The sequence below is a fragment of the Branchiostoma lanceolatum genome, chromosome 7 (genome assembly GCF_035083965.1).
Source record: "Branchiostoma lanceolatum isolate klBraLanc5 chromosome 7, klBraLanc5.hap2, whole genome shotgun sequence".
NCBI classification, from domain to species: Eukaryota; Metazoa; Chordata; class Leptocardii; order Amphioxiformes; family Branchiostomatidae; genus Branchiostoma; species Branchiostoma lanceolatum.
Window position 1 is genome coordinate 6,907,657 of NC_089728.1, and position 23,587 is coordinate 6,931,243.

The 23,587-nt window shown below is 41.9% G+C and overlaps 3 protein-coding genes and 1 long non-coding RNA gene across 4 annotated transcripts in view; all 4 read left to right on the forward strand.

Moving 5' to 3' along the window:
- The first annotated feature begins 1 nt into the window (after position 1).
- Positions 2-3,581, forward strand: LOC136438920 (p53 and DNA damage-regulated protein 1-like). The gene is made up of 5 exons (XM_066433954.1): positions 2-199; positions 795-876; positions 1,245-1,322; positions 1,466-1,546; positions 1,818-3,581. The coding sequence occupies exons 1-5, from the start codon at positions 116-118 to the stop codon at positions 1,886-1,888; spliced, it is 396 nt and encodes a 131-aa protein (XP_066290051.1). The 5' UTR covers positions 2-115; the 3' UTR covers positions 1,889-3,581.
- Positions 3,582-6,854: 3,273 nt separating this feature from the next.
- Positions 6,855-8,154, forward strand: LOC136438921 (uncharacterized). The gene is made up of 2 exons (XR_010756475.1): positions 6,855-7,138; positions 8,024-8,154. It is a non-coding gene; the product is annotated as an uncharacterized lncRNA (long non-coding RNA).
- Positions 8,155-10,517: 2,363 nt separating this feature from the next.
- Positions 10,518-18,890, forward strand: LOC136438341 (uncharacterized). The gene is made up of 11 exons (XM_066433106.1): positions 10,518-10,578; positions 11,755-11,962; positions 12,420-12,494; positions 13,070-13,251; positions 14,775-14,988; positions 15,540-15,712; positions 16,173-16,280; positions 16,716-16,879; positions 17,277-17,469; positions 17,965-18,182; positions 18,753-18,890. Exons 2-11 carry the CDS (start codon positions 11,802-11,804, stop codon positions 18,888-18,890), a joined length of 1,626 nt encoding a protein of 541 aa, XP_066289203.1. The 5' UTR covers positions 10,518-10,578; positions 11,755-11,801.
- The window catches only part of LOC136438922 (centrosomal protein of 192 kDa-like), a 51,878-nt gene continuing 47,181 nt past the window's right edge, over positions 18,891-23,587 (forward strand). The window contains exons 1-8 of the mRNA XM_066433955.1: positions 18,891-19,045; positions 19,414-19,543; positions 20,097-20,263; positions 20,379-20,462; positions 20,833-21,020; positions 21,586-21,686; positions 22,279-22,425; positions 22,915-22,979. Coding sequence (XP_066290052.1) covers positions 18,896-19,045; positions 19,414-19,543; positions 20,097-20,263; positions 20,379-20,462; positions 20,833-21,020; positions 21,586-21,686; positions 22,279-22,425; positions 22,915-22,979 — 1,032 coding nt within the window. The 5' untranslated portion in view covers positions 18,891-18,895. The remainder of the gene's footprint in view (positions 19,046-19,413; positions 19,544-20,096; positions 20,264-20,378; positions 20,463-20,832; positions 21,021-21,585; positions 21,687-22,278; positions 22,426-22,914; positions 22,980-23,587) is intronic.

The following is a 23,587-nucleotide window of genomic DNA, read 5'->3' on the forward strand; positions in this document are numbered from 1 at the left end:
TCAAAGGTCAGATCAAAATGGCGGCGGCTATGTGGCAAACATGCGTGATGTGACCAGTTTTCCCTTTCTAACGCCAAAGTTTCGCTAACTCGTAGTCTTGAGAACTGTCGGTGCGATGGCGAGGGATCCTAATTTCGTGCTGGGCTACCTGACACAGGTAGAGGAGATGGCAGAGGAGATACTCACTGACAAGAGACAGGTAGATATGGTGACACCCCCCCCTCCCCATCTCCGATCTGCAAACAACACAAGAAGACCACTCGAGGGACTGATAAAAATTATCTGGTCTATTTCGACACGCCGTCACAATTCTCAATGAGAAAAATAACGACATGTAGTATCTTAGGGACCGTGGGACCACCAAAAAAGTGGTCACTATGACCTGGTGCTTATATAGAGGTGGTCACTTGCAATATTGGCCCATTGATTTCGTTTACATAATTTTTTGTGTGCAAATTATGCATTCCAAGACCATCCCATGGTTCTTTGGTGTTGTATCTAACTTGAAATGGGAGGCCAACCAGTTTTTATCTAAAAGATCTAACTTCTATCAAGGAGGTTAATTTTAACCTCCCTGCTTCTATGCAGAGATATTTTGTTCATTTGTACATTATGCGTCTTCAGTTGCATCAAGGAGGTTAAAATTTAACCTCCTTGGTTGCATCAATGAGGTTCCCTTTTTAACCTCCTTGGTTGCACTATTTTTGCGTCTCAGTTTGGATATAAAGTTATTGTTTGCACACACTTTGCTATGCCTTGTCTTCATCCAGATTTTAACTGTTCTATAATTGTAGATTGTGGATTTAGACAAGAAAAGGAATGCTGCCAGAGAGGCGCTAAGATGTCTGAGGAAGGAAGAGCAGGCTGTCACCAAAGGTAACACTCAAGGGTTTCACTGAATATTTTCACAAACGTACTGTACACAGAAATGTAGCCTGGGTTCCATTCTCTAAAGTCACCGCTGGTTCTACCTTTTTGCTAACATAAAGCAAGTGATAAGCATGCAAAAAGGGGGAGCCAGCGGTGACTTAAGAGGATGGTACCCAGGCTAACAGAAATGAAATACAAGTGTTGTTATTCTTCATTGTCTCTCAAGAAGATGACCTCCTCTGTTGTTTGTCCACAGAATGATGAGCTGCTCGGTCATGCTTGACAGGGACATATGGAGAAACCTACATCACCTCATGGAGGATAAACTTTTGATTTCTGTGGAGTTTTACATATTTTTTCCTTTCTTAATTCAGGTGGAAAGGCCTGGGTGTGTTTTGGAGACATGTTTGTGAAAATACCCAAAGGAACAGCAACAAACATGTTGGAAACTGGTGAGCATTCACTTTTTATGGTGTAAACATCAGAACTTGAGTAGTGTTTGAAATGTGCGGTGTATACATTACATTCCCAAAAAATACTTTCATACAGTATTCTTGATTTTAATTGTTTACTTTACTCCATCTTTAATCTGTAGATCAGAAGCAGCTGGACTCAGAAATTGATAGATTGAGAGATGGGCTGCAGCCGAAGGTGTCAAAACTCAGGGACATGGAAAGTGAGTATGATGCATGTTGATGTATTTGGACAGGTGGTTACTATAGACAGGATTCTTAAATGCTTTCTTCAATGGGGAAAATTATCGAAGGGACCACTAAAAAGTGATCACATTGGCCAGGTGGTCACTTGTACAGGTTTGACTGTATATCATTGGCAAGGTGGTCCTTGTGTAGAGCTGGTCCCTAGTACAAGTTTGACTGTATATTCTATTGTATTTGTATGTTCAAATACGTTTTTGTGTGTTCAAATATGTTTTTGTGTGTTCAAAGGCAAACCGGAGCTGAAAGGGTTTGGTCTGCAACCACTGTCAAAGGAAGAGGCAAACATCTTCAAACCTTGAAATGGAACCACAAACATGGCAGGCAGACACAGTCAAACCTTCCCAAGAAAATCACTCAGGGGACAGATACAATCTGGTCTATGTGGACAGGTGGTTGCTTCAGAAAGATTCTTAATTCTTGTGTCAATGGAAAAAATTAACTAGTAACAGACTACCAAGAAGTGGTCACGGTAGCTAGATGATGGTCATTTGAACAGATTTGACTGTATAGCTATGACCAGGTGGTCCTTACGAGTATGTAGAAGTGGTCACTTGTACAGGGTTGACTGTACAAACACTGTTGTGTAATATCAGAATACCCGTATATGGAGTAGGTTTGTTATGGTGCAAAATGTGCTTTAGATTCTTTAAAGCAAATTCAAGGCAAACCTAGTGAGTGTTTGTGTTCATTATGAGGTGCAAGTTAGTGCCAGTGGATCCTATAAATATCTAACGTCACATGTCTAACATGTTAAATGATGTCAGGGTTTATAGTATGTTGTATATCTCTTTATCTTGTCAAAATGAAGCCGTGTGAGTATGACATGGAAGACTGTCGATCATCAAATGATTGGTATTGCAGTGATATGAAGATTATGACAGAAATCAAGTCAAACATGCTATAGATGCTGAATATCCTATTTTCTAACAGGTTTATTTGTTTCGTGCATGCAAACATAGTTGATGATTTATGTACACATAAATCATGTATAAAAAGTCAATTGTGTAATATGTAGTAGTAGCATCTCTTAGATTTCTAAATCAGACTAAGAGAAGCTACATGTACAAAGATGTGCATTGACCTATGTTTGAAAACATGTTCTAGTTTAGTTGAACTTATCATGACTTAATATTTGAGAGCAACACTAATAACCAAGATGGCGACTGTTGAATGACCATCGAGCAACCAAAATTCTTATTACTAGTAGTAGATCAAACAAATTTAACTGATAAAGAAGTTTTTTTTGTTAGTTTTGTCTTGCAAATCATACTTTTACATCATGGATCATACTTCAATCATAAATTCATAGTCATACAAATTATGATCACTCAATGGTCTGCATGTATTGTAAAGGGGGCCTTAACAGTTATCATATTATGACTGTATCCAAGGAGGTTCCTTGCTGTATCAGAAGATATTGTACATGTTTAAGAATGCAATAAGTTTTATTGTTTTGTGCAATGTAACATCAGTTCATCTCATAAAGATGTGGCCATATACATTTATTTTGCCTGGGGTTGTGGAATACATGACATGCATCATGTATTATTATTGTATGAAAATTACATTTACATGAAATTGTCTTACATCACCAATCATTTTAGGCCATATTGATTTGATTACAGTACATGTATATGAATTACATCCATGTGCATATCAAATTTTGTCTGCTTCCACACAAAAATGATTTCGGTGATAATGAAGGCATTTTTTTTTACTTGCACCAGTTTTGGGGCCCTTAGAGGATGTCATCTATATAATCAAATCAACTTGACGATGACCATGCAGTTGAGATACTGCTAAACGTGATTCATTAGCATTACATAGAAGCTTATGTAAATTTAACCTCCTTGAGCTAACTATGCTGTCCGGCACTCATTGTTACCTCAAGTGTTTCTTTCAACTTTTGCCATGCGGCCATTCTCAGGTGGGACAGTTCACTTTGCACATTTTACACATCTTGCAATAAAGTTCAAGTTTAAACCAAACAAATGACGTATTCTCAATTTTGTTCGGATTCTTTCCTTGTTCAACTTGAAGTTGTTGGACCGCTTGTCCCTCAATTTTTTTCAGACTTTTCGTTGCGTTTCTTTTTCCTAGACTTCCTTCGTTGTTTGTGCTTCTGACTCTGCCAAAGTCTCACATTTCGTCTGCAAGTCTGTAAAAGTTCCTCTGGAATTCCCTCAAAATTTCTCTGACTTTTCGTTGCGTTTCTTGTTCTTGGTCGTTTTATAGGCTCCTTCCATTGTTTGTGTTTCAGACTGCTGTTGTCTCAAATGTCTTCTGCAAGTCTGTAAACGTCTTCTGGGATTCCGTTTGCGAAAGCTACTTCAGCATCTTTGTTCTTGGTTCTCTGTGCATCTTGAATACTTCTCACTATGTCATCTACAAGCTTTCGGTTCTTACTTCTTGGCCCTTTTCTTTTGTTTGCTCGCTTCCTCCTGTTGCAGTTCAGCAAATGTGCGCTTGGCTTGTGTCTTGCGTGGAACACTGTCACTCAGTGCATTACGCACCCAGGTACACCTGATCTGTTTGTTGTAGAAATTCCAGAAGTCACCGTGGTCTAGCAGACAAGCTCTGCATGGGCCTACAATGCTGTGTTCTTGTTTTGTAGCTGCGTCTAGTTTCTCCCAATTGTCGAGACTAAAGTGTTCCAAAAACTTGACTTTCTCCTCGCGACGACTGCGTGACCAGCCGTTCAGAACTTTTCCGATGTGGGTCACACTTGCACAGAAGTTTTCGAAGCTCAACTCGTTCTCCTTTCCTCCTCCTCCAAAGATGTTCTTGAAAGTCTCATATCGCTGCATATGTCCCTGACCCGGACCATATACGCACTTTGCGGTTCGTTTTTCTTCGGACAAGCCTAGAACTTTGGTTTCACGGACGCCAACACGGCCGAATCCACAGGTGATCTTCAGGGCCATGGTGCGTTTATTGTTTGGGTAGCTGCTACAACTTCGGTACCTCTCTGTGAAACCTAGACAGAAAATTGAAATAAGCCGACGTCAAGGCACGGAGAAAATATCTACTGCATTATTTGCCATATATGGTATCATGTACAACTGCTGGGCAATAAATATGTTTTCATAGGCCCAAGGAGGTTAAAATAAAATATTTAACCTCCTTGATAGAGTATTCATGGAGTTAGACAACATGGAAAAATATATGTACTAATTCCTGTTCGAAATCTGGGAAATCTGAAAAGTTTTCCTGTATTTGAGTAACCAGTTTGGCATAGTATTCACTAATTCAGTTATCTATCTTATCAAATAGCTGCATGCGTTGTTCACCGGCTCATACTTTTGTGACTTCTTCAACTTAAACAAGAAACAAAATCCCCCAACGTCAACTCACAACTGTCACAATTTCTATTGTGATTCAAAAATACTATGCCGAGTATTGGATGCCTGGATTAGCCTGTGTGCCATCCGATTACTACTGAAGCTCCTACGCTCGCTACCCTGAGTAGTGAGTGTAGGAGCCCCGGTAGTAATCGGATGGCACCCAGGCTATGCTTGGATATCTGAAGGGTCACGCCTCGGTTATTACAGATGCTGCATTAATCGTGAAAATATTCGCCGTTTATCTTTGGTGAAATTTGCGAGAGTTGACTTTGGTAATGTAATGTGATCGAATAGCTGCAGAGTTTACTTCATTAACCTAACTGTATGATATGTACATGGGTTCACCTACCTTATATCAGCCTCTGCCTTATCCACCTTGTCTGATCAGGGATGTAGAAAGTGCAGGACACAGAAATGAAACAGCCAGCCGATGTGGGTTCCTCAGCAAAATGTGCTGATTAGAGAACGTGCAGAGTCTGGGAGACAAAATGGCTTTTATTGTCATCAAAATTAGCCAATCAAGATCAGCCAATAAGAAAACGGGATTGAAGGGTGTGACTGGAAAGGGTGTGAAGGGTCAGGACTGAACATCAAAGCGAGGTCAGCGTTGTTTTTCACAGGTCTGCGCCCGAGCGTCGCTTCAACCTCCGATGCACACTACAATCAAATTTTGCATTTCATTTAACCTTTTGTTCTCTGAAAATTTCTCTTCCAATTGTACTATTGTTTTGGGAACTTCTTTATTTTCATTGTGGGGACATGCTTCCCATTGTCACTATTAAAGTCAGCCTTTGGCACCATCCACACACCTTTTGTTTCTTGTGCCCTGCTTCCTTGAAGTCTTCTTGTCTTCTTTATAGAAATTACCATTACACATACACCACACGATAATTATCTATGTCCACTTATGATTCTATGTCTACTTATGATTCTTCCGTGGAAAATGCAGTGAGAAGAAAACGAATGCTCTGTATGTCGAGAAAGATGTAGATTTGGTAAAACCAAGGAGGTTTATATGAAACTATATTAGAGAAAAAATGATATAACGTCCGTAGGAAACCAAATTTATAGGAAATGCTCTGTGAAACCAATGAGGTTAAGAATATTTGTAGCATGATTTGTGAAATCAAGGAGGTACATGTATAAACTTTCTTGGAAAAAGAAATCAATGTTATTGCCTGTAGAAGTGAAGTGCGTGTTGCATCTCATCGTTCGAAGTTATGATGGATACCGCAAAAAAGTTGTAGAAAGATGAGAAGTTGTGAAAGCACGAGCCACACGGCGGGGGTGGGGAGACAGGACTGTGATCGAGCACCTGGACATCAGTCATTAGGCATGGCCTGCATTGGCTGCCTCTAGAATGCTGCAGTTCACGAGCAAAGTACGTTGTCAACACAGGGACGTAGCATTGTTTCAGTTTGTAATCTGTCAACAGCCACGAGAGATTGTAAAATAATCATTGAATGATTGATGCTGATTCGGAACTGCTTCTACCAGGTTATTATGTATCAGCGCCATAATACATGGGTCCTGGTTTCTAAGCCCTAACAGGCCTCAATGGGAAAGACACTTTACAAGAATTAAAAAAACAAAACAATAAACAAACAAAAAACGTCCGAGAACGCAATTGAATACGGAGCTATGAAATTGTCAAGATCTTGTGTCTTCTTATTTCTAAATCTCTGAACGTAAGGCAATCGTATTTTCCTCCTAAATTCAGTTGAACTTGAACACGACTCTATACTCACTAGCTAAATGCACGATTTCAAGAATACCACCTGTAACGATGACACCCGTGAATGTTGCACAAATGTTTGTTTTTTCCCATTTAATTTTAACAAACGTGTCTATACATCGCTTGTCAACCGGCTATTCTAGTCTTTTATATATATATAAAGATATATATATAGATATACATGAATACACACAGAAATAAATAGATATAGATAGATGGATAGATGGATGGATGGATGGATATATAGATAGCCAATTATTTTTTCTCATTGAAACTATCCGCGGAGTTCCAGTTACGAACGACCATCCAGCTCCGCGGAGCAGGTAATGGTAGACCCCCGGTACGACTGGAGCTCGAACATCCGGGACATCCACAGATTGCTGTACAAAATGGCGGTCGGACAGATTTTGGCGAGACGCTTCACAACTTCGGCTGTCAGGCGTTTCCATGTGGACGAAGGGCCTGGAAATGTAAGTATATCCTGTCAGGAGAGAGTAGAGAATCCACCGAGGATAAACTTGTGTCTTCACCCTTATATTTACTTGCGAAACAGACGGTTGGGTGATGGAGGTCACATAACACTTATGCAACCGAAGGCAAGGTCACAGGATATTTTTTCGAAGAGCTGTGGTGGACCCGATTTATAATTTACTCTGGTTATATATTGCATTGTGGTTGAATAAGCTAGAATAGTTATCATTACAAAACGAGTTAGTACTCTAAAGCCTACCTACTTACTCTAAATCCAAGACTAGAGTACACTTAACTGATTTGGATAGAACATCCCATAACATAATTGTCCTGTACTAGTTGTCAGAAGTCAGCACCAGTCCACATAATTATTTTTCATAGGCAGAACTGCCAGAAGACTGAAAAATTATCTATGATGATGCCAGCATACCAAACATGTGCAACAGTCATCTTACCCGTAATTTACATCAGAAAAAAATGGAAGATAGTACTGGAAATAATTTGTGTTTCGCGCCAGCTATTAAAAGCAATCATAATTTTCGCACTGGTATCCCAGCTTGGACATTTGGTAAGAGATTGCATGCGTCAAACTCATTTCGGATGGTGATTTAAAGCCGGCGGCCCCGTGTATGAGGGAGCTTCAGGTGTAAGCATCAGGCATCAAACTTCGGCACGTAAAAGAACCCAACACACTGATCAAGAAGAGAAGGGATGACCTGGTGTGCTTGGCCAAAAACACGAGCCTTAGCGAAACCACATTGCCAGCCTTGTCACAATAATTCAGAGTAGTAGGCTAAAATAAAAGTAGCAGGCGAGACTGCAAACTGTATGAGGTATGAGTTATTTTGCCAGTGCTGACAGCTTATTCTAAACCGTTCCCACAGAACCTTCCCTTCTCCGTGGCGAACAAGTGGCGACTCCTAGGCGTGATGACGCTGTTCTTCGGCAGTGGATTTGCTGCTCCTTTCCTCGTAGTCAGACATCAGCTGCTAAAGAAGTAATGGTCCTGGATGGGTGAGTGGTGCCACATATATGTTGACACTGTACTTAAAATGATGTTCAATATCTCCAGATCTATGATTTGAAGAAAGTCAGAAAGATAACTATGGGAGCTAAGGAAGCTCGCAATGAACAGGAGTTACAGGACAAAGTGGAGAGATTTGAAGAAAGGCTGATTGCAGCTGCAGGGTGTTCAGACCACTGCAGCAGCAGAACACAGAGTAGATGATGATTGTTTGAAGCAAATCTGGGGTTACCTACCTTCCTTGACTCTTGTGAATGTCCCTGTAGCTGACACGGCCTTTGTGGACACGGAACTAAGGCTGTCTCCACTCTGTCATGGGAAGGAAATTTACTTGCTGGGGTGGACAAAAATGTCACCTGTCCTTTAAAAAAATCTGAAGTTCGTGATGTGAAAATGTATTAATGTATTTTCATAAGCTTAGATTGACACATTCAACAACAAAAATTGACAACATTGGCTTTCTGATTCCAATAGATATGATTTTGGTCATCCACATTTGCTCACCCAAGGAAATTTCATTAAATAAATTGATCTTCTGAATGGCTTAAACCACTATCTTTGCCTTTTTGGTGTGCTAGATATATTATCTATGTATACCAGAAAGTATAATGATTCTATGTTAAAATTGACGAGTATTGCTCTTTATGTGTTTCAGGCCAGTACCTCTGGGGCGATGGAGGAAATGATCTTCTGGGCTAGAGAGAACCAGCTTGGAAAAAATCACCTGAACAACTATCACCAGTAAGCAGCCACCAGCACCATGATGATACCACAGGCTTATCTCCGATGACTTCTGTTCATACTGATTCACAAAAATATTGTCTGTCCACCTAGCCCCAAACTGGCCCAGTCTGTGTGTATATGAATGATGTAGCTTTATTTGGTTGTACTGAATAAACAGATCTCAATGGTTGAGTGTACAATGTTGACTTTCTTCTGTTTTTGCTGATTTGTACATTAATGAATACTATATAAGTTACTTGAGTGATTCAGTGTTTGCTAATATTCTTGTGACACTGGTTACAAGTACCTTTGAATGTAAATGGCACGAAAGCAGAAATCCAACCCTTTGTGACTATTTTTGATGCATCAAATTTTCACCAAGGTTGCTAATATGAAAAGATCTGGACCTGTATCTAAATTGCTGTATCTTTACCTGAAAATTGTTAAGGTACACAGCCCTAGTTGTCACAGTGCACAGCACTACTGAACAGAACATTTACTGTCCTTTTGGCTAACCAGAAAAATGTGCTGGCATTAGATCAAGAGAATTTGTTTTAGTTTCAAAACAATTGGAGGACTGCAGAAAGGATGGAAGAAACTTGTGTACTGTTCAACGTTGCCCCAATGGTCAGGCAGATGAAGGGATAGGTAAGATGGGGCCAAGTAATAAATAGTCATACGACTACAGAGCTCTGGACTATCCCCAGAAACCTGAGATGACAGTGAGCTGAATGGAAGAGCAGCCTAAACTGGAACCGGAGTTCCTACCTGGCTGAATCAACTCTGCGTTGATGAAAGTTAGACATCCAGGTAGTAAGATACGCCAAAAATAATTACTCAAGCACCTGGATAAAATTTTGAAACAGACGTTTCAGACAGCATCCACTGTTTTTCGTTTCGTCACTGACGAAAGACTGGATGCTGTCTCAAACGTCTGACTCTTTCAAAATTTTATCCAGTTGCTTGAGTAATTATTTTTGGCGCAACTCTACTCTACTCATACATGGTTGCTACATTCGAAGTCATAAGAGAACCCCAGAAGATAATCTGAGACTGGACTGACAAAGATAAGATAAGAGAATACATGTACATGGTGGTAGTCTTGAAGGAGATTGCAAACAGTTTGATTTAGTAGCCTAGTTAGTCTGCCTAGGGAAAGTAACTGGGATGAGAGTTACCTTTACAAAGTCTATAGTATATAACCTAAGATAACATTGATGACAAAGGAGAAGCTGCAAAATTGAAACCAATAAGTAACAATACTGCATGTACTGTTTAACAGTCTTACGGTATTAAAGGTATAACGTTAGTTTTCAGTAAAGATCTTGTCTGACAGTTAACAACTGACATTTCCTATGCAACCACATGTTATTTGTCCCTGGTTAGGAGGACAACGTTATGGAATATACCACTGGTAAACATAGGGGTAGTGATTAACAAAAGAAAAAAAAAGTGATGACAACCTGTACTAGTAACAATATGTGTATTAAACTTAAACTTAAAGATAATTAGAGTGATATATTACGTAAAGGAATTGGGAAAAAAAACTATTTTTCGTTGAGTATGGGAACGTAACATTTTTCTCACCCGGCGGAATGGTTTGGTCCGTTCCATATCCGCCTTCATTTCGAAGTATTGGCGGCAAGATGGCGGATGGCAAGAGAAAAGTCTGAAAAGGTTTCTTGTTTCAAAGTACGTCCTGGTCGGTTTATACGCCAATAACTTTCATTTATTTCCAAGATATATATGCCATATTCATCTGAAGAGAGCTGACAAGAAGAAAATATTGCATTTGCGACGGTTTCTGAGGGGGAAAACGGTGCGAAATCCACCGTTACTCTGCGTCAAAATAATTTTCTCACCAGGATAATTTACTGTTTGTGTACAGAGTTCTGAGGGTATAACTATAAACAGCGGTCTTTGTGTTCGGTATTGTTTTGGTGTACGGTTGCCCGTGCAAGTTCTGGGACGATAAAGTCGTCAGCAGCTGTGGCAGCCAGTCTCCGGTCAAGCTCTAAAGCTCCGGTTGGTGTGACGCACAGAAGTATTGACGTAACACTTGGAAGGAACTGCGCCATATTTTTCCCCAGACCGTCGTGAGACGTGTATGCACGTTTGAAAAATATGTATGGTTTCAAAAAAAGGGAAAGCTGGCAAGTGAGGCAGAATGAGCAGCTTTGATTTTTTGCAAGAAAACACTTTTTTATTTGTAGATACTAGTTCACAGGGGGGTATTTTTATGGTTCTAAGAACAGTATCCTGACTCCTTATCTTATAATGTTTGCAACACAAAGCAAGGGAAGTTCACAAATTTTAAAGATCTGTACATGCGAGGTGGTGAAATCTCTAACCTCCTTGATACATAGTAGTTCTGTAGCATCAAAGTACCAGCTGGTTCTACTTTGCATTGGAGCTAGGTGTCTCTGCTGCAGTGTGAAGAATGTGGTCCCAAATGTGACTGAGTTTATAAATCATATCCCCCCCCTCCTCATGACCATCACTGGAGTAGATTTTATGTATTCGGTCACTGAAACATCAGCTAGGTAGAAACACTCGGTTGTGTACAAAGAACTTTGTTATCTAAAGTTTTCTAATGAATTAACAACCTGATGAAACTTCACATGAAAGTTCATCTGTGTTGGTGGAAGTCATTTGTGAAATGTGAATCAAAGTTGAACTGCAATTGCTAACACAAAAATTGGACTTATGGTATCCAACTTTTCGACTGTTTAGCTCCAGTCTTTTTCAAGTACTGCTTGTGACGTGTGGGTAAGTCCAATTTCTGTGTTGGCAATTGCAGTTCGACTTTGATTCAGAACCTGATGAAACTATTCACGGAACTCGGAAGTGTTTCTTTCTTCATTGCAGAGTATAGTATAACTTATAAGACAAGATATTGCAGTGCCAGTGTAACGATGTCCCGCGACCGTTCCCATCTAAGTCCATTCGGTAGCGAGCTGGATGATTTCGCTCCTGTGGCGGGATGGAGGGACTCAGCCGTTAACATGACTGCCTCCGATGTACCAGGGGATCCGATTGCTGCGTCTACGGTCATGAGACCAACAGGTGGTCAAAGGTGAGGATGCTCGTATAGTCAAAGCTGGATTCAGCGACCACTCAGCAGGCTGAGGAAAAGTTGATGCTGAGAACAGGGTGGGGTTAACTACATGTATGTAGAATGGACGGAATTGTTTTAATGTGGCTTGTGACTTGAGGTGGTTGTCTAACCAGGTTTGACAGTACTAGTAATCTTAATGTCAGTAAGGAAGTACTAGTAATCTTAATGTCAGTAAGGTAACAGACAGTCACCGAAACATCGGCTAGATTGAAACACTTGGTTGAATGCGAAGAACTTTGTTCTATAGTAATCTTAAAGGTTTTATTGCGAATTTAATTGTTGTGCCTGCAATGTACTATAATGTATTTGTTGACAACTCTAAATCACTTTAAAGTTTAGTTAGGGATATGACTATAGTATAAACATGTGACTTGCCATTTGCCTTGTGTTAAATGTCGTTTCCTTTCTTGTCCAGAGATAACAGTGATGTCAGAGGGTCGTTCATGGAGACTGCCAGCTGGCAGGGCGGAAATGGACTTGGAAATGACAGGTAATGTTAGTCCAGTATGTAATATGATACAGGTATCATATACAGGGGATTTAGGGTCCATGCTGCTGTTCGTTCCTTCAGACCCTTGTACTTGTAGTGGCACACAGGGCAGCAAGTTTTCTTGCTGTTTCAGTAGCAGGGTGTATTTTTACAGGGAGGGGTTGCTGGCCCTTTCCCTTTAATGTGCAAGAGGCACATCCTCAAACATGTAACACAGAACCCGTCCCCCATTTTATGTCCCTTCCGAAGTACAGATGCATCCCTTCCCAAGATTGAACTGGCGTCTCCCCCTAGTCCTATATGTGTATTAAAGACTTGGTCCTTCCACCATATGTACAATCTTTGAAATCTACACTTGTAAAAGAAATTGACTATCATAAATATCTGTGAATCAAAGAAAAGACTGGCATCAGTCAAGGGAGCAGTGAAAACAACCTTGAATAATGATGATGATGAATTTTCCCTATTTCCTCCGGAGCAGTAGTAATTTGTACGACTTCATCCACTCACTAGGAGTGAAAATAACCTGGAATGATGATGATGATGATGAATTTCTCCTATTTCCTCCGGAGCAGTAGCAATGTGGATGACTTCATCCGCTCCCATCGGCTGTCTGGGATGCTTCAGGACATCGACATGTCCGGCCTGTCCATAGGGAGTGACGTGCACCACCCAGCTAACGTCACAGGCTCCAGCGACCACACCCTGGATGGGACCACCAGCTCACTCGGGATCATACATCTGGACAGTGTTCATGGTGAGGATGCTGTAAATGCATTTAACTTTTATTATTGTTTTAAGTGGTTTTTATTTCGCGCTAAGTCGCAAATGGAGTGTTCGCTGTGGTTTTAAGTTTGCGGCAGCGCTATAGTCACATACTGCTACAGTATTGGATAAAAATGTTTTCAGTGACTTTAAGCTTAACCTTTCTGCATTTACAGTATATCATTTGCTGAATCAGATGAGAGGGATTGAAATACTGGGAGCATGTGTACTTTTGTGACCCAAAATTGGTGCACCTAAGTTTTGACTGTAGGTCCACCTGTGCACCTAGATATGTGTGTAGGGTTGCAAATGTAAAGGTACATTTTTTTAAAGTAGCATACAACATATTCAAAAATTATAAAACCTTTGTTGTTTCTCTTGTTAAGGCCACAGCAAGTAAATTTTATGGATGACATCAGCGCGCTCATTAATTTTCGTCTGATTTTGAAAAAAAAACAAGATTTCTTTTACCGTTCGGCAATGGTCAACATTCCGAAAATAATACAGTTTGTCGCAAACTACAGTCAGTTCTATCGCAAAAACGTTCTAGATGTCATAAAAAGGTATTTGAAAATGTAAGAATTGTGAAAACTCCGTACAAGTGCGTTGTACAATTATTGTGTATGCAAGCTGTAACAAGATTGCTTGTCATCACCAACTTACAGGAAGACACTGTGCAGCCCTCTTGCCAAACTTGTAATATAGTGTGTAATTTCTGTGCCATCATTATCAACAACGTGTAACCCGATGTGCTTTGAATGACGCGAACTACTAACAAAATCAAAATTTCATTGCCCTCCGATGATATGTCTGACAAAGGCTCTGTGTTGTGCAATTGCTTGATATAATCCAGCAACGTTGAGGCTCAATTGCTCGCATTTGATGGCATGTGTTGACACAGTGTTCCATATGAATACCTAGTTGAATATAGTTGCTGCCCAGGTGTTCCATTACATATGAATGCCCATGATGGTATGACATGTTTATTGTTGAATCAAGGTGGTCTTATATTATATATGACACGTCATTGGTTGAATACAGGAACAAAAGACCTGTTGGCCGTGATATCATATTTTGTTGCCGCAAGTCTTGTTTAACAAGATTCATGATCTCAAAATTTGAAAATATAGGAATCTTGTTTTTTTATACCCGCCTTGTTTTTTTCCGCCCTATCTCATTAATTTTGGAGTCTGCGGAGGATGTCATCCATAAGATTTACTTGCTGTGGCCTAATGTTGACATTAGCAGTAGATTTTCAGACTCAAGCTCTTAAGAGAGGCAAGAAGGTTTGTAGTCAGGTTTTGTTGACATTCTATTTTATGTTATGCACCAATTTTTTTTCTGTGCACCTAAAATCAATTTTTAGGTTAGGTGCACCACCAATTCCCAAAAATCTATTTCAAGCCCTGGCATTGCAGATAAGTATCAGCATGTAGAAACCAGCTTGTACCTTCTTTTAGTGCTGATTTATACCTTTTGGTGACATTTTGATTTTGTTATTTGTGTCTCCCTTAGACCTCTCAGGAAGTCTCGTCCATGTTGAAGATCCTACCAGAACACCTGTGAGAGAGGACCACCTGGACCGAACCTTGACCCCTGACCCCTCAGGTCACCCCGACAGTCCCCAACCCTTCGATGCGAGGAGAGGAAGAGGTGCCGGGGAGGATGTGCACATCCCCTCCCACCCCCAGTCTGCCTTCTGGCCGGTACTGGACACTGACGACAGGAGGTAAGGTTGTTCTATCTTACTTAAGAGTAGATTTAAAGAGAATCATGTGTGTTTGAAGGAATTTTATTGTTTGCATTATAACTATATGAACTGAATTAATACATTTACTCTTGTATAGGGTGTGGATGGAAATTCAAGTATTCTATGTCAACCGGCCATTTTCAGCTGTAACATTTGTTTTGTTGTGCCGTTGGTTTGGGTGTTTGGCCCAGATCCCAGAGGTACTGGGTTTGAGTCCCCTGACATGCCACAATGTTGTGCCCTTGGGAAAGGCACCAAAACACAACTGTCTTCCACCCAGGTGTAGAAATGGGGAGGTAAAAGGTGTAGGAAGGAGAGGGATGTGCTCCACATTCCAATACCAAGCCCTAGACACAGTGGATAGCAACCCACTGCCCCTATGGCCTCTGAAAGGCTATGGGACTATCTTTACCCGTACCTACCTACCTAGTTTTGTAGGATTTCTGGAAATTCAGGCATTCTTTGGCAACTTTAGGTAGCCATTTTGAGCTGCAACATTTGTTTTGATTGTGGCTCCGCTTGTTTTGCAGGATATCCGGCGGCAGTGAGCTGGGGAGCAACACCACGGACATGTCCATCTTCAGCCACAGGGACAGCAGCATCCTGCCTCTGGACAACTTCGACCTGCTGGAGGAGGAGCTGGACCGCATGAACCAGACTCAGGACGAGGAGGAGGATGGGGACTTCCTGAGGCAGAATGGTGGTTAGTTCTCAGGGCTCAAAATTCATTTTTGACCAATGCACCTATGGCCACACCAATTTAGTTTGTTCTTGGATTTTTTAAAGCAGAGTTGAGCAGCCATGCTTTTTCCATGCATTGCTTTAAGAGTCAAAGGTTAGTTAGTTAAAGCCATCCCATACCATGAGGTTAGGTGTTTAGGGCGGAGCCCATATCCGTTTCGGTAGCCCAGGGCCACACTGAGGTGCAATTACTGTAGCAGGGGGCTAGTCCACTCGCAGTGGAGTGTGTTTAACTTCCATACTGTTTCAACAGTATGTACCATTTTTGTAAAGTCTTTGGTATGCCTTGGTGCGCCTCTTATCCTATGTCCTATCTGGGCACGAACTCGGGCCTTCTGGCTCCTCATAATTTGAACCGGATGTGGTAAGTGACAGAGGCGCAGACCACAAAAATTAAGTTTTTCACAATTGTAATGTTGCAGAAGACAGAAAGAGAGCGCCAGAGTCCCCTCCACACATCGCCTCCACAGCAGAGCCGACAGAGTTGAGAAGACTGTCCAGTGGGGATGGGGAAGAGAGGATGTCTGCAGGTGGGTGGTTATCAATTTTTTGTTCTCAAATAAACAGGAAACCACCTTTAGGTGTAACACATCAGATTTGTACTGTAACAGAAGGTACAAGCAGTGTAAGGTCTTGTGATCTACTCACACCTGGATGGACCCCTACCCCTTGGTGTATTTCCTGGGTTCTTGGACATCTTCCTCTAGAAATTTTCAGCAAGAGGACAACATAAAAACGGGATGAAGGTATAACTTTCCTCAGACACAAGACCTCCAGCTTTACGTCCCATTCGAGAGAACGTCCCTAACCAAAGCTGTCTACTTCACTTTTAAAAGTAGAGTGAGGAAATGGGAGTAAAGTGCCTTTCACTAGGGCTCAACATTGGGACCTTTTAATGATACAAACCCAGAACCTTTAGATGCCATGTCAACCCTAAACTTAAGACGTCCTTGCCGTGTCTGCAGGTGTAGGTGCAGGTCCAGCTCCCAAGTCTTCCAGAGACGACCACCTGTCATCCGACGACTACCAGACCGACGCCCCTCGGGGAGCCAGAGGACCTGCCACGGGGAAAGACTCTGCAGAGGAGAGTGAGATAGACACAGAAGACGAGCTGGAAGCTGTCAGAAGGGTAATTCATGAAAATATATATCTTTGATAAAACCTATTGTTTGCATGAATTATTTTCAACCAGATTTTTGATTTGTTTCTTTATTTTGGATGGGAATGTAAGGCTGGCAGCCCTTAGTATAGGGGAGCTTCAGTCAGTAGCGTCAGATGTCAAACCTGGGCATGTAAAAAGCGTAACACACTTATTGGGAATAGCGGGCAGTAGGAAAGCCACATTGCACTACTACTAACTACACTTGAAAAAGCATAGTGCTTTTCAATGAAGGATGACCCACTGCTTTACATTTTACTATAGTTATCTAGGTACTCACTCACACTCACTATACAGTCTATCATCTGTTGTTCTCCATCATCGTCTTAAAACCACAATTACCAAGTTCACAATGTTTCCTTCGCAGGAGATGGCATCGCGGGAAGAGTACCTGACTAAAGGCCTGGACAGAGTTGGTGTAGGAGAGAGTGGGGAGAGTAACGGGAACGGGAAACTTTCCTCCCGGCCAGAACTGTTGGGGCAGAACTCGGAGGGTGTCTCGCCGCTGGACAGCATGAGGCAGTCTGCAGAGGGAGACGTGGTCACCTCTCCTGTGCCTGGTGAGATACTTAAAGTCATTATTACCTTCACCAAGAAGGTTATGTTTCAGGTGCCGTTTGTCTGCGTGTGTGTCAGTGGATAGCATAACTAGAGAAGCTGTGGAAGGATCCTCATAACATTTGGTGTGTGTGTGTGTGGGGGGGGGGGGGTTGCGGAAACAAAGTTCATGTTTGATAATGGTCCCCTAGTGGCTTTCTTAGGTACTGCAGCGGTAGTTCCGGTTTTCATATCTGCCTTTCTGGTTTTGAGTGGTACATAGCTCTTGATTTTGCAGGGATTTGAATTTGCTGTAGGAGGGGATAGGTGGTTTTTGCTTTGCATTACAGTAGTCATGTAGTGAGGTGGTACAATGGAAACTCAGTCATATTCGCGACGTTTCAGATAGGTCTAATTAGCCATAGCCGAAGCTGAAGGGCTGATATCAATTAGGATGTTACCATGGTCAGTGTTGACTTAAGGATGCCATATTTTATGTGATATCTTCATCCATGTAGGTGACGGTGGAGGAGGGGGTGATGGCAGTAGTGGGAACAGCAGTGATGACAACAGACCAGTACAGATAGCAGGCGGGCAGGTGACTTTAGACGTTCTGCGAGGCCTCGGCGTGATGCCTGCTCCCCAGGCTAGGAGGCCCAGTCAGGGCAACACCAGGGACGCAGGGGAAGCCGACATGTCGGATCCTGTCAGGGAGTCCATTCCAGGCCACGAGGAGGCAAGTATCATATGTTTGTTTTATTAGATAATCTTCAGTGATTATACATAAGTATACTCTTCCTAGAGCCCTCCAACATACAATTAATAGTCCATAGTACATATAATTGGTATCTATACATCTATCTTTTGAAGGGTCCAATCCTGTGTGAGTTGATCAAACCTTACAGTCAGGTCTCCATGTTTGACATTTGGAAAAGGGAGCCTGGAAAAGGTGATAGTCACATAGTCTTATGTCAATGCTTCTGCATTCTCCTACACGGAACCTCATCCATGGCCTGAACACTATACCTTGGGGAAGCTCTCCTAAAGTCGGCTGAGGTTTCCAAATACTGGACCTGTAGCGGACATGGCCTCTAACCAGCTGTCAGCCATCTAATTGTTTTCTTTAGGTAAAGCAGATTCTCTGATTGATTGACAGCCGGCTAAAGGCCACTCACACAAAAGTGGAAACCTCAGCCCACTTTAGCAGAGCCTCCCGAATTGTGGGTAAGGCTCTGTGTAGGAGAGTGTCCTCACACAGATGTGATGAGCCCCACTAAATGAGTAATGTTTCCTGTGTATGTATCAGGTAGAAAGAATGGGTCCTGTAGGCAGCGGAGGTGGGGATCCCTCCGATGTGAGAAGAGTCCACTTATTGAGTATGGATGAGTACAGACAGATCTCCCGCTCTTCCTCTAATAATGTTTCCTGTGTTTATATCAGCTAGAAAGAATGGGTCCCGTAGGCAGTGGGGGTGGGGATCCCCCCGATGTGAGAGGAGTCCACTTTGCCAGCATGGACGAGTACAGACAGATCTCGCGCACTTCCTCCCTCTCATCACACAGCCAGGCTCAGCAGGACTCCAGGGAGGGCTGGGACCAGGTAAGAGCCTGATGAACTACCGGTAAAAAAATCTTTTAAGACACATGTCCATCACTTCCTTCTCAAGATGCAAGAACACAGTTAGGGTTCTTGCACCATGATGTTTTAGTAACACAATTTACGCAGCATTGCCCTTTGAAAACAAAGTCATACCAAAGACTGTTTCTGCTTTCTCTACACAGTACTCAGCACTTATTGTAAAGAGTACACTCACATGGAAGTTGAACACACACCACTACTAGTGGACTAGTCGCTTGCTGTATTGCCTGCACAACAGTGTGGCCCAAGTGCTATAGAAATGGGGTGGGCACTGCCCTATACACTATATGGCATTCAAATGACTTTTTACTGAAATTTTTTTTGTTCAGGAGATGCAACAGGGCAATGGTCAGCCATCAAACAACGAAACGGGGGACCAAACGTCCCTACTTGCCTCCAAGTTTTTCCTGCCAACGTCCCGACCCTCCACAGACTCAGCCGTCAACGAGTCCGCTACAGGTCCGTATCTGTATACTAGTAGTTAGTATAACTGCCCCTCAGCGTAACACACCAGCTTCTGTATCTGTATAGGCCTTTCGGCATAACAAACACACCAGCTTTGTAGGCATGCGGTGCATTAAAATTGCATTGAAATTTTAGTCATCAATTTCCTGGATGACTGATATTCACAAACGTATGCAGTTGTAGGGAAATACAAAGTTTGAACACATCAATCCCAGGTTGGTAACTACTAGAAGACATGACTACTGTGATTCACTTTATCTTCACTGTAGCAAAATTTCGCGGTGTAAGGAAAATGGACATTTTCACTGAACTCTAACTTCACGGTGGTGGCAAGTGATTTACAGAACAGATGTGTGAAGAGATTATAGATAATTACATGTACAACCAAATTTTCACTGTTATAATACACGTAAGTTCACGGTACAGAGGTCACTGTGAAAACAGTGAACGTAAAGTTACAGTCACTGTGAAAGAAACACGAATTTCAGTATAGATTTTATTTTTTTAACTTGAAATTTATTAGTCATTTTGTACATCATGTGAAAAGGTCCCTGGACACATGATGCCTCTTCCTTCCACCTGTCTGAGCTGCACGCCTCGGGGAGAGACAGGACGTCGGCTGAACAGGGGGAGCACGACGACACCCTGGTCGGTTTGGAGAAGGAGTTCGGCGACGGGGAAGAACAGGAGGAGGAGGATTTAGCTGGGCATCAGGTAAACAAAAGTCACAAATTCTTCTCATAGATGTCAAATTTAGGGTAGAAATTTGATACAAGAGTATAATCTGGAACTTGTTTAATTATACATGTATTTCTCTCTGTTTGCATAGGATGTCGAAAATCCTTTTGAGAATGAAGAGGACTTAAACTGGAGAAGTGCTGGAGACTTTGGATTGGAGAACGGTGCATTAAAGGTACATGTTGTGACCTATCATTCGGAAACTTGGTTCTTGGATGACACAGTTCTTTGTACACAATCCGATTGTAGATTTTCTGATCAAGATAGCCTTTTTAATGTAGCATGTACGGTACATCAGTTGTCCTCTCTGTCTATGATCTTACCCATCCAGTCTATTTTAAGTCATTCCAGTCTATTCTACAGGTCTACTTCCAGGTAATTCTCCAGTCTGTCCAGTCTATTTTCCAGTCCTGTCAGTCTGTATTTTACAGCCCTTCCAGCTTACTTTAAAGTCCTTCCAGTCTACCTCACAGTCCTTCCAGTCTTTTCAGTCTATTGTACAGTCTGTACAGTCTATTTTACAGTTTTTTCTTGTTCTTTTCCAGGGTCTTGACAATCCGTTCAGCGCTGTAAGATCGTCTCTGGGTTCCTTTGGTCTTGAGCAGGGGGAGGACGATCCTGAAGGGAACGGAGCTCTGGTCGGGGACATCACGTTCAGTCAGAAGGTGTCATTCGGAGAAGCAGAGTTCTCCCAGCTGATGCCGGGAAGTCCGCGCAGTTCTGCTGGGGACAGGTACGTTTGTTTGCAAGAAATTGTCCGGGGAGAAAGAAAGAAGGGTAGACAACAAAAAAGATGGGAGGATGATATCAGACTGAGAGAATGGACTGGCCCAACACTGAGTGAAACACTAAGAAAAGGGTGGAGAAAACTGGTTGCCAGATCTTCTGTGGTGCCCCAACAGTCAAATACATGTAGTTAGACTAAGGGGAAGTAGAAGAAGGAGAGATTTTCGCCATTCGATCATTCAGACCCTTGTAATGCAAGTTCCCTTGTTTCAGTAGCTGGATATATTTTTCACAGGGGTTGCTAGCCCTTCCCCTTTAATTTGCTCAAGGCACCTCCTCGAACACAGAACCCCCATTTTACGTCCCTTCCGAAAGACGGGTGCAGCTCCAACTTGGATGTCCTGACCCAGGATTGAACCGGTTCTCCCAGTTAGCAACTAATTTGAACAAAAAGCTAAGGTCAAATGTGAGGCTGCTACCAGCTGAGCTACAGAAACATCCCGCTAGCTGCTTTGAATATTGTTTACCTGGATGTCTTCATCAACGCATTGTCTGTATCATTTGTTCTGTAGGTCCAACAGCCGCACAGGAGAGCAGGCCAACACTAGTCAGCAGGCTGAAGGCACCCCTCCCTTTGACCATGTCATTGTTAGCAAGTGTAAACAACTACCAGGTAAAAGCTTGTCAACAGTACATTTGCAGATGGTGGCAGGGTGTACGTAGTAGATACATTATAGGGCTGTCTCCAGCTTGAATGTTTTTCCCGTCCCACTCATTGTTTGGGAAGTCCATGTTGTTGATTTTTGTAGTTGAATCTGTCATCTTAAGCTTAAAAAAAAAGATTAAAGGTTTTCATCAATTATGTGTCTTGAAGGTTTTTTGGACGGATGGGATAACATTTTTTCTGTCTCAACAAGCAAATGTCCATTGTAGGACAGTGGGACAGCCCTGTACATTGTACCTTAGTTTTGTCCTTTGCAAAACCACAAACATTTCATGATTTATGCAAGGTAAGAGCAAGGCCTCCTTGGTAACAGTAACTCAAGCAACTGGACAGATTTTGGAAACAGCCAGACCTTTCTGATAGCATCCACAACCTTTCTGACGACTGAAAGTCACTGAGGAAAGGTAGTGGATGCTATCTGATAGGTCTGACTGTTTACAAAATCTATCCAGTTGCTTGAGTAACTGTCACCTTGCGAATCTTGCTACTTGGATGTCCAACCTTCATCAACATACATTACGATTTACGACATTTTTCCTAGGTGAAGTCAATGATCCCAGTCCAGTGTATATAGATGAGAATGGCCAGGGTGTCACGAACCTGGCCTTCCATCCAGACAACCCGTTTGACGATGTGCCACAGGACGGGCTGGAGGATGAGTTTGGAGAGCAGGATTTTGTAGCTGCAGGTGATTTTGTAGATCTACTTAAACAATAATGTAAACTTAGCCGTTAGACTTATAATCTGTATCTGTATAGCTAGTATTATCGCCTTTCAGCGTAACATACCAGCTTCGCAGGTATGCGGCATGGCAGTAGCTGGTTATATTACACTGAATGACCTTATCTAACTGCATGCATTGCTTAAAGCTATGTAATGAGGATTTCCCTACAGTACTAGATGGTAAGAAGTTCAACTCTATGATAGTTCTAGGAAAATACGAATTTTTGAACACATTAATCTCAGGCTGATTATTCTGGTACTATAAGTTGCTAAGCACTTGCTTTGAATAACTTGTCAATGAGTAACTAGGTAATTGAACATATGCAGTGAAATTACAATGATTTTAACGTAACGTTGTAATTTTGTGATAACATAGCTTCTGGGTTAAGTATGATTTAGATCCATGGAAGCAGACAGCAGAGAAATAACATCAATTCGTCATGTTTATTCGCAGAAGAGGCCAAAGACATGCTCGCTGAGGACGAAGCAAAATTCGAAAAGGAAAATGTTTTTGCACAGGTGAGGATCTACTTTGTCATGGCTCGAAACACTTTTTTGCACCTAGTTTTTTGACTGTGGGTGCACAGGTGCCCCTAGATACTTGTATAGGGTTACATATGTACGTAAAAGTAAAGTCACTTGTATTCCATTTCAGATTCATTGTATGTTACTGTGATTTTATGTTAGCTGTATGTTGATTGTAATCCTTTGTTATTTATGTATTTGCTGTGTTCTCTCCTGGAGAGCAGCTGTCACTCAGAGAGACCTAGGTAGACAGCTACAGGAGGGAGTTGTACTCCAAGATTCAAGCTGGGGTGTGGTCGTGTGGCATAATGGCACTTGGTGACGCCGAATGGCAGCCGCCCAGACACTTCACAAAATTCATGTGAAGAGCAAATGTGTATCTGTGGCCCATGTGTATTGCGTTATTGTAAACCCTGCACCAATTCAGCTTTAACCTTCTTCCTGCTGCCTTACTCCATAACCAATACAAATTTGGTGACTAAAGGCTACCTTAGCTCGCTGAAGGTTAAGAAATTCCCCAAAACTTTCAAAAAGTTAACGGCTAGTTAACGGAGGTATGAAATCTTCCATGTCTTGTTTGCAATCTTTGATAATAACAACCC

Bases quoted from the DNA above. Each gene is read 5' to 3' on its own strand.
- LOC136438920 (XM_066433954.1), top strand. From the start codon at position 116: ATGGCGAGGGATCCTAATTTCGTGCTGGGCTACCTGACACAGGTAGAG. The intron at 200-794 runs GTAGATATGGTG...CTATAATTGTAG, and splicing joins TACTCACTGACAAGAGACAG to ATTGTGGATTTAGACAAGAA. The intron at 1,547-1,817 runs GTGAGTATGATG...GTGTGTTCAAAG, and splicing joins AAAACTCAGGGACATGGAAA to GCAAACCGGAGCTGAAAGGG.
- LOC136438341 (XM_066433106.1), top strand. From the start codon at position 11,802: ATGTCCCGCGACCGTTCCCATCTAAGTCCATTCGGTAGCGAGCTGGAT. The intron at 16,281-16,715 runs GTGGGTGGTTAT...CCGTGTCTGCAG, and splicing joins GGAAGAGAGGATGTCTGCAG to GTGTAGGTGCAGGTCCAGCT. The intron at 16,880-17,276 runs GTAATTCATGAA...TTTCCTTCGCAG, and splicing joins AGCTGGAAGCTGTCAGAAGG to GAGATGGCATCGCGGGAAGA.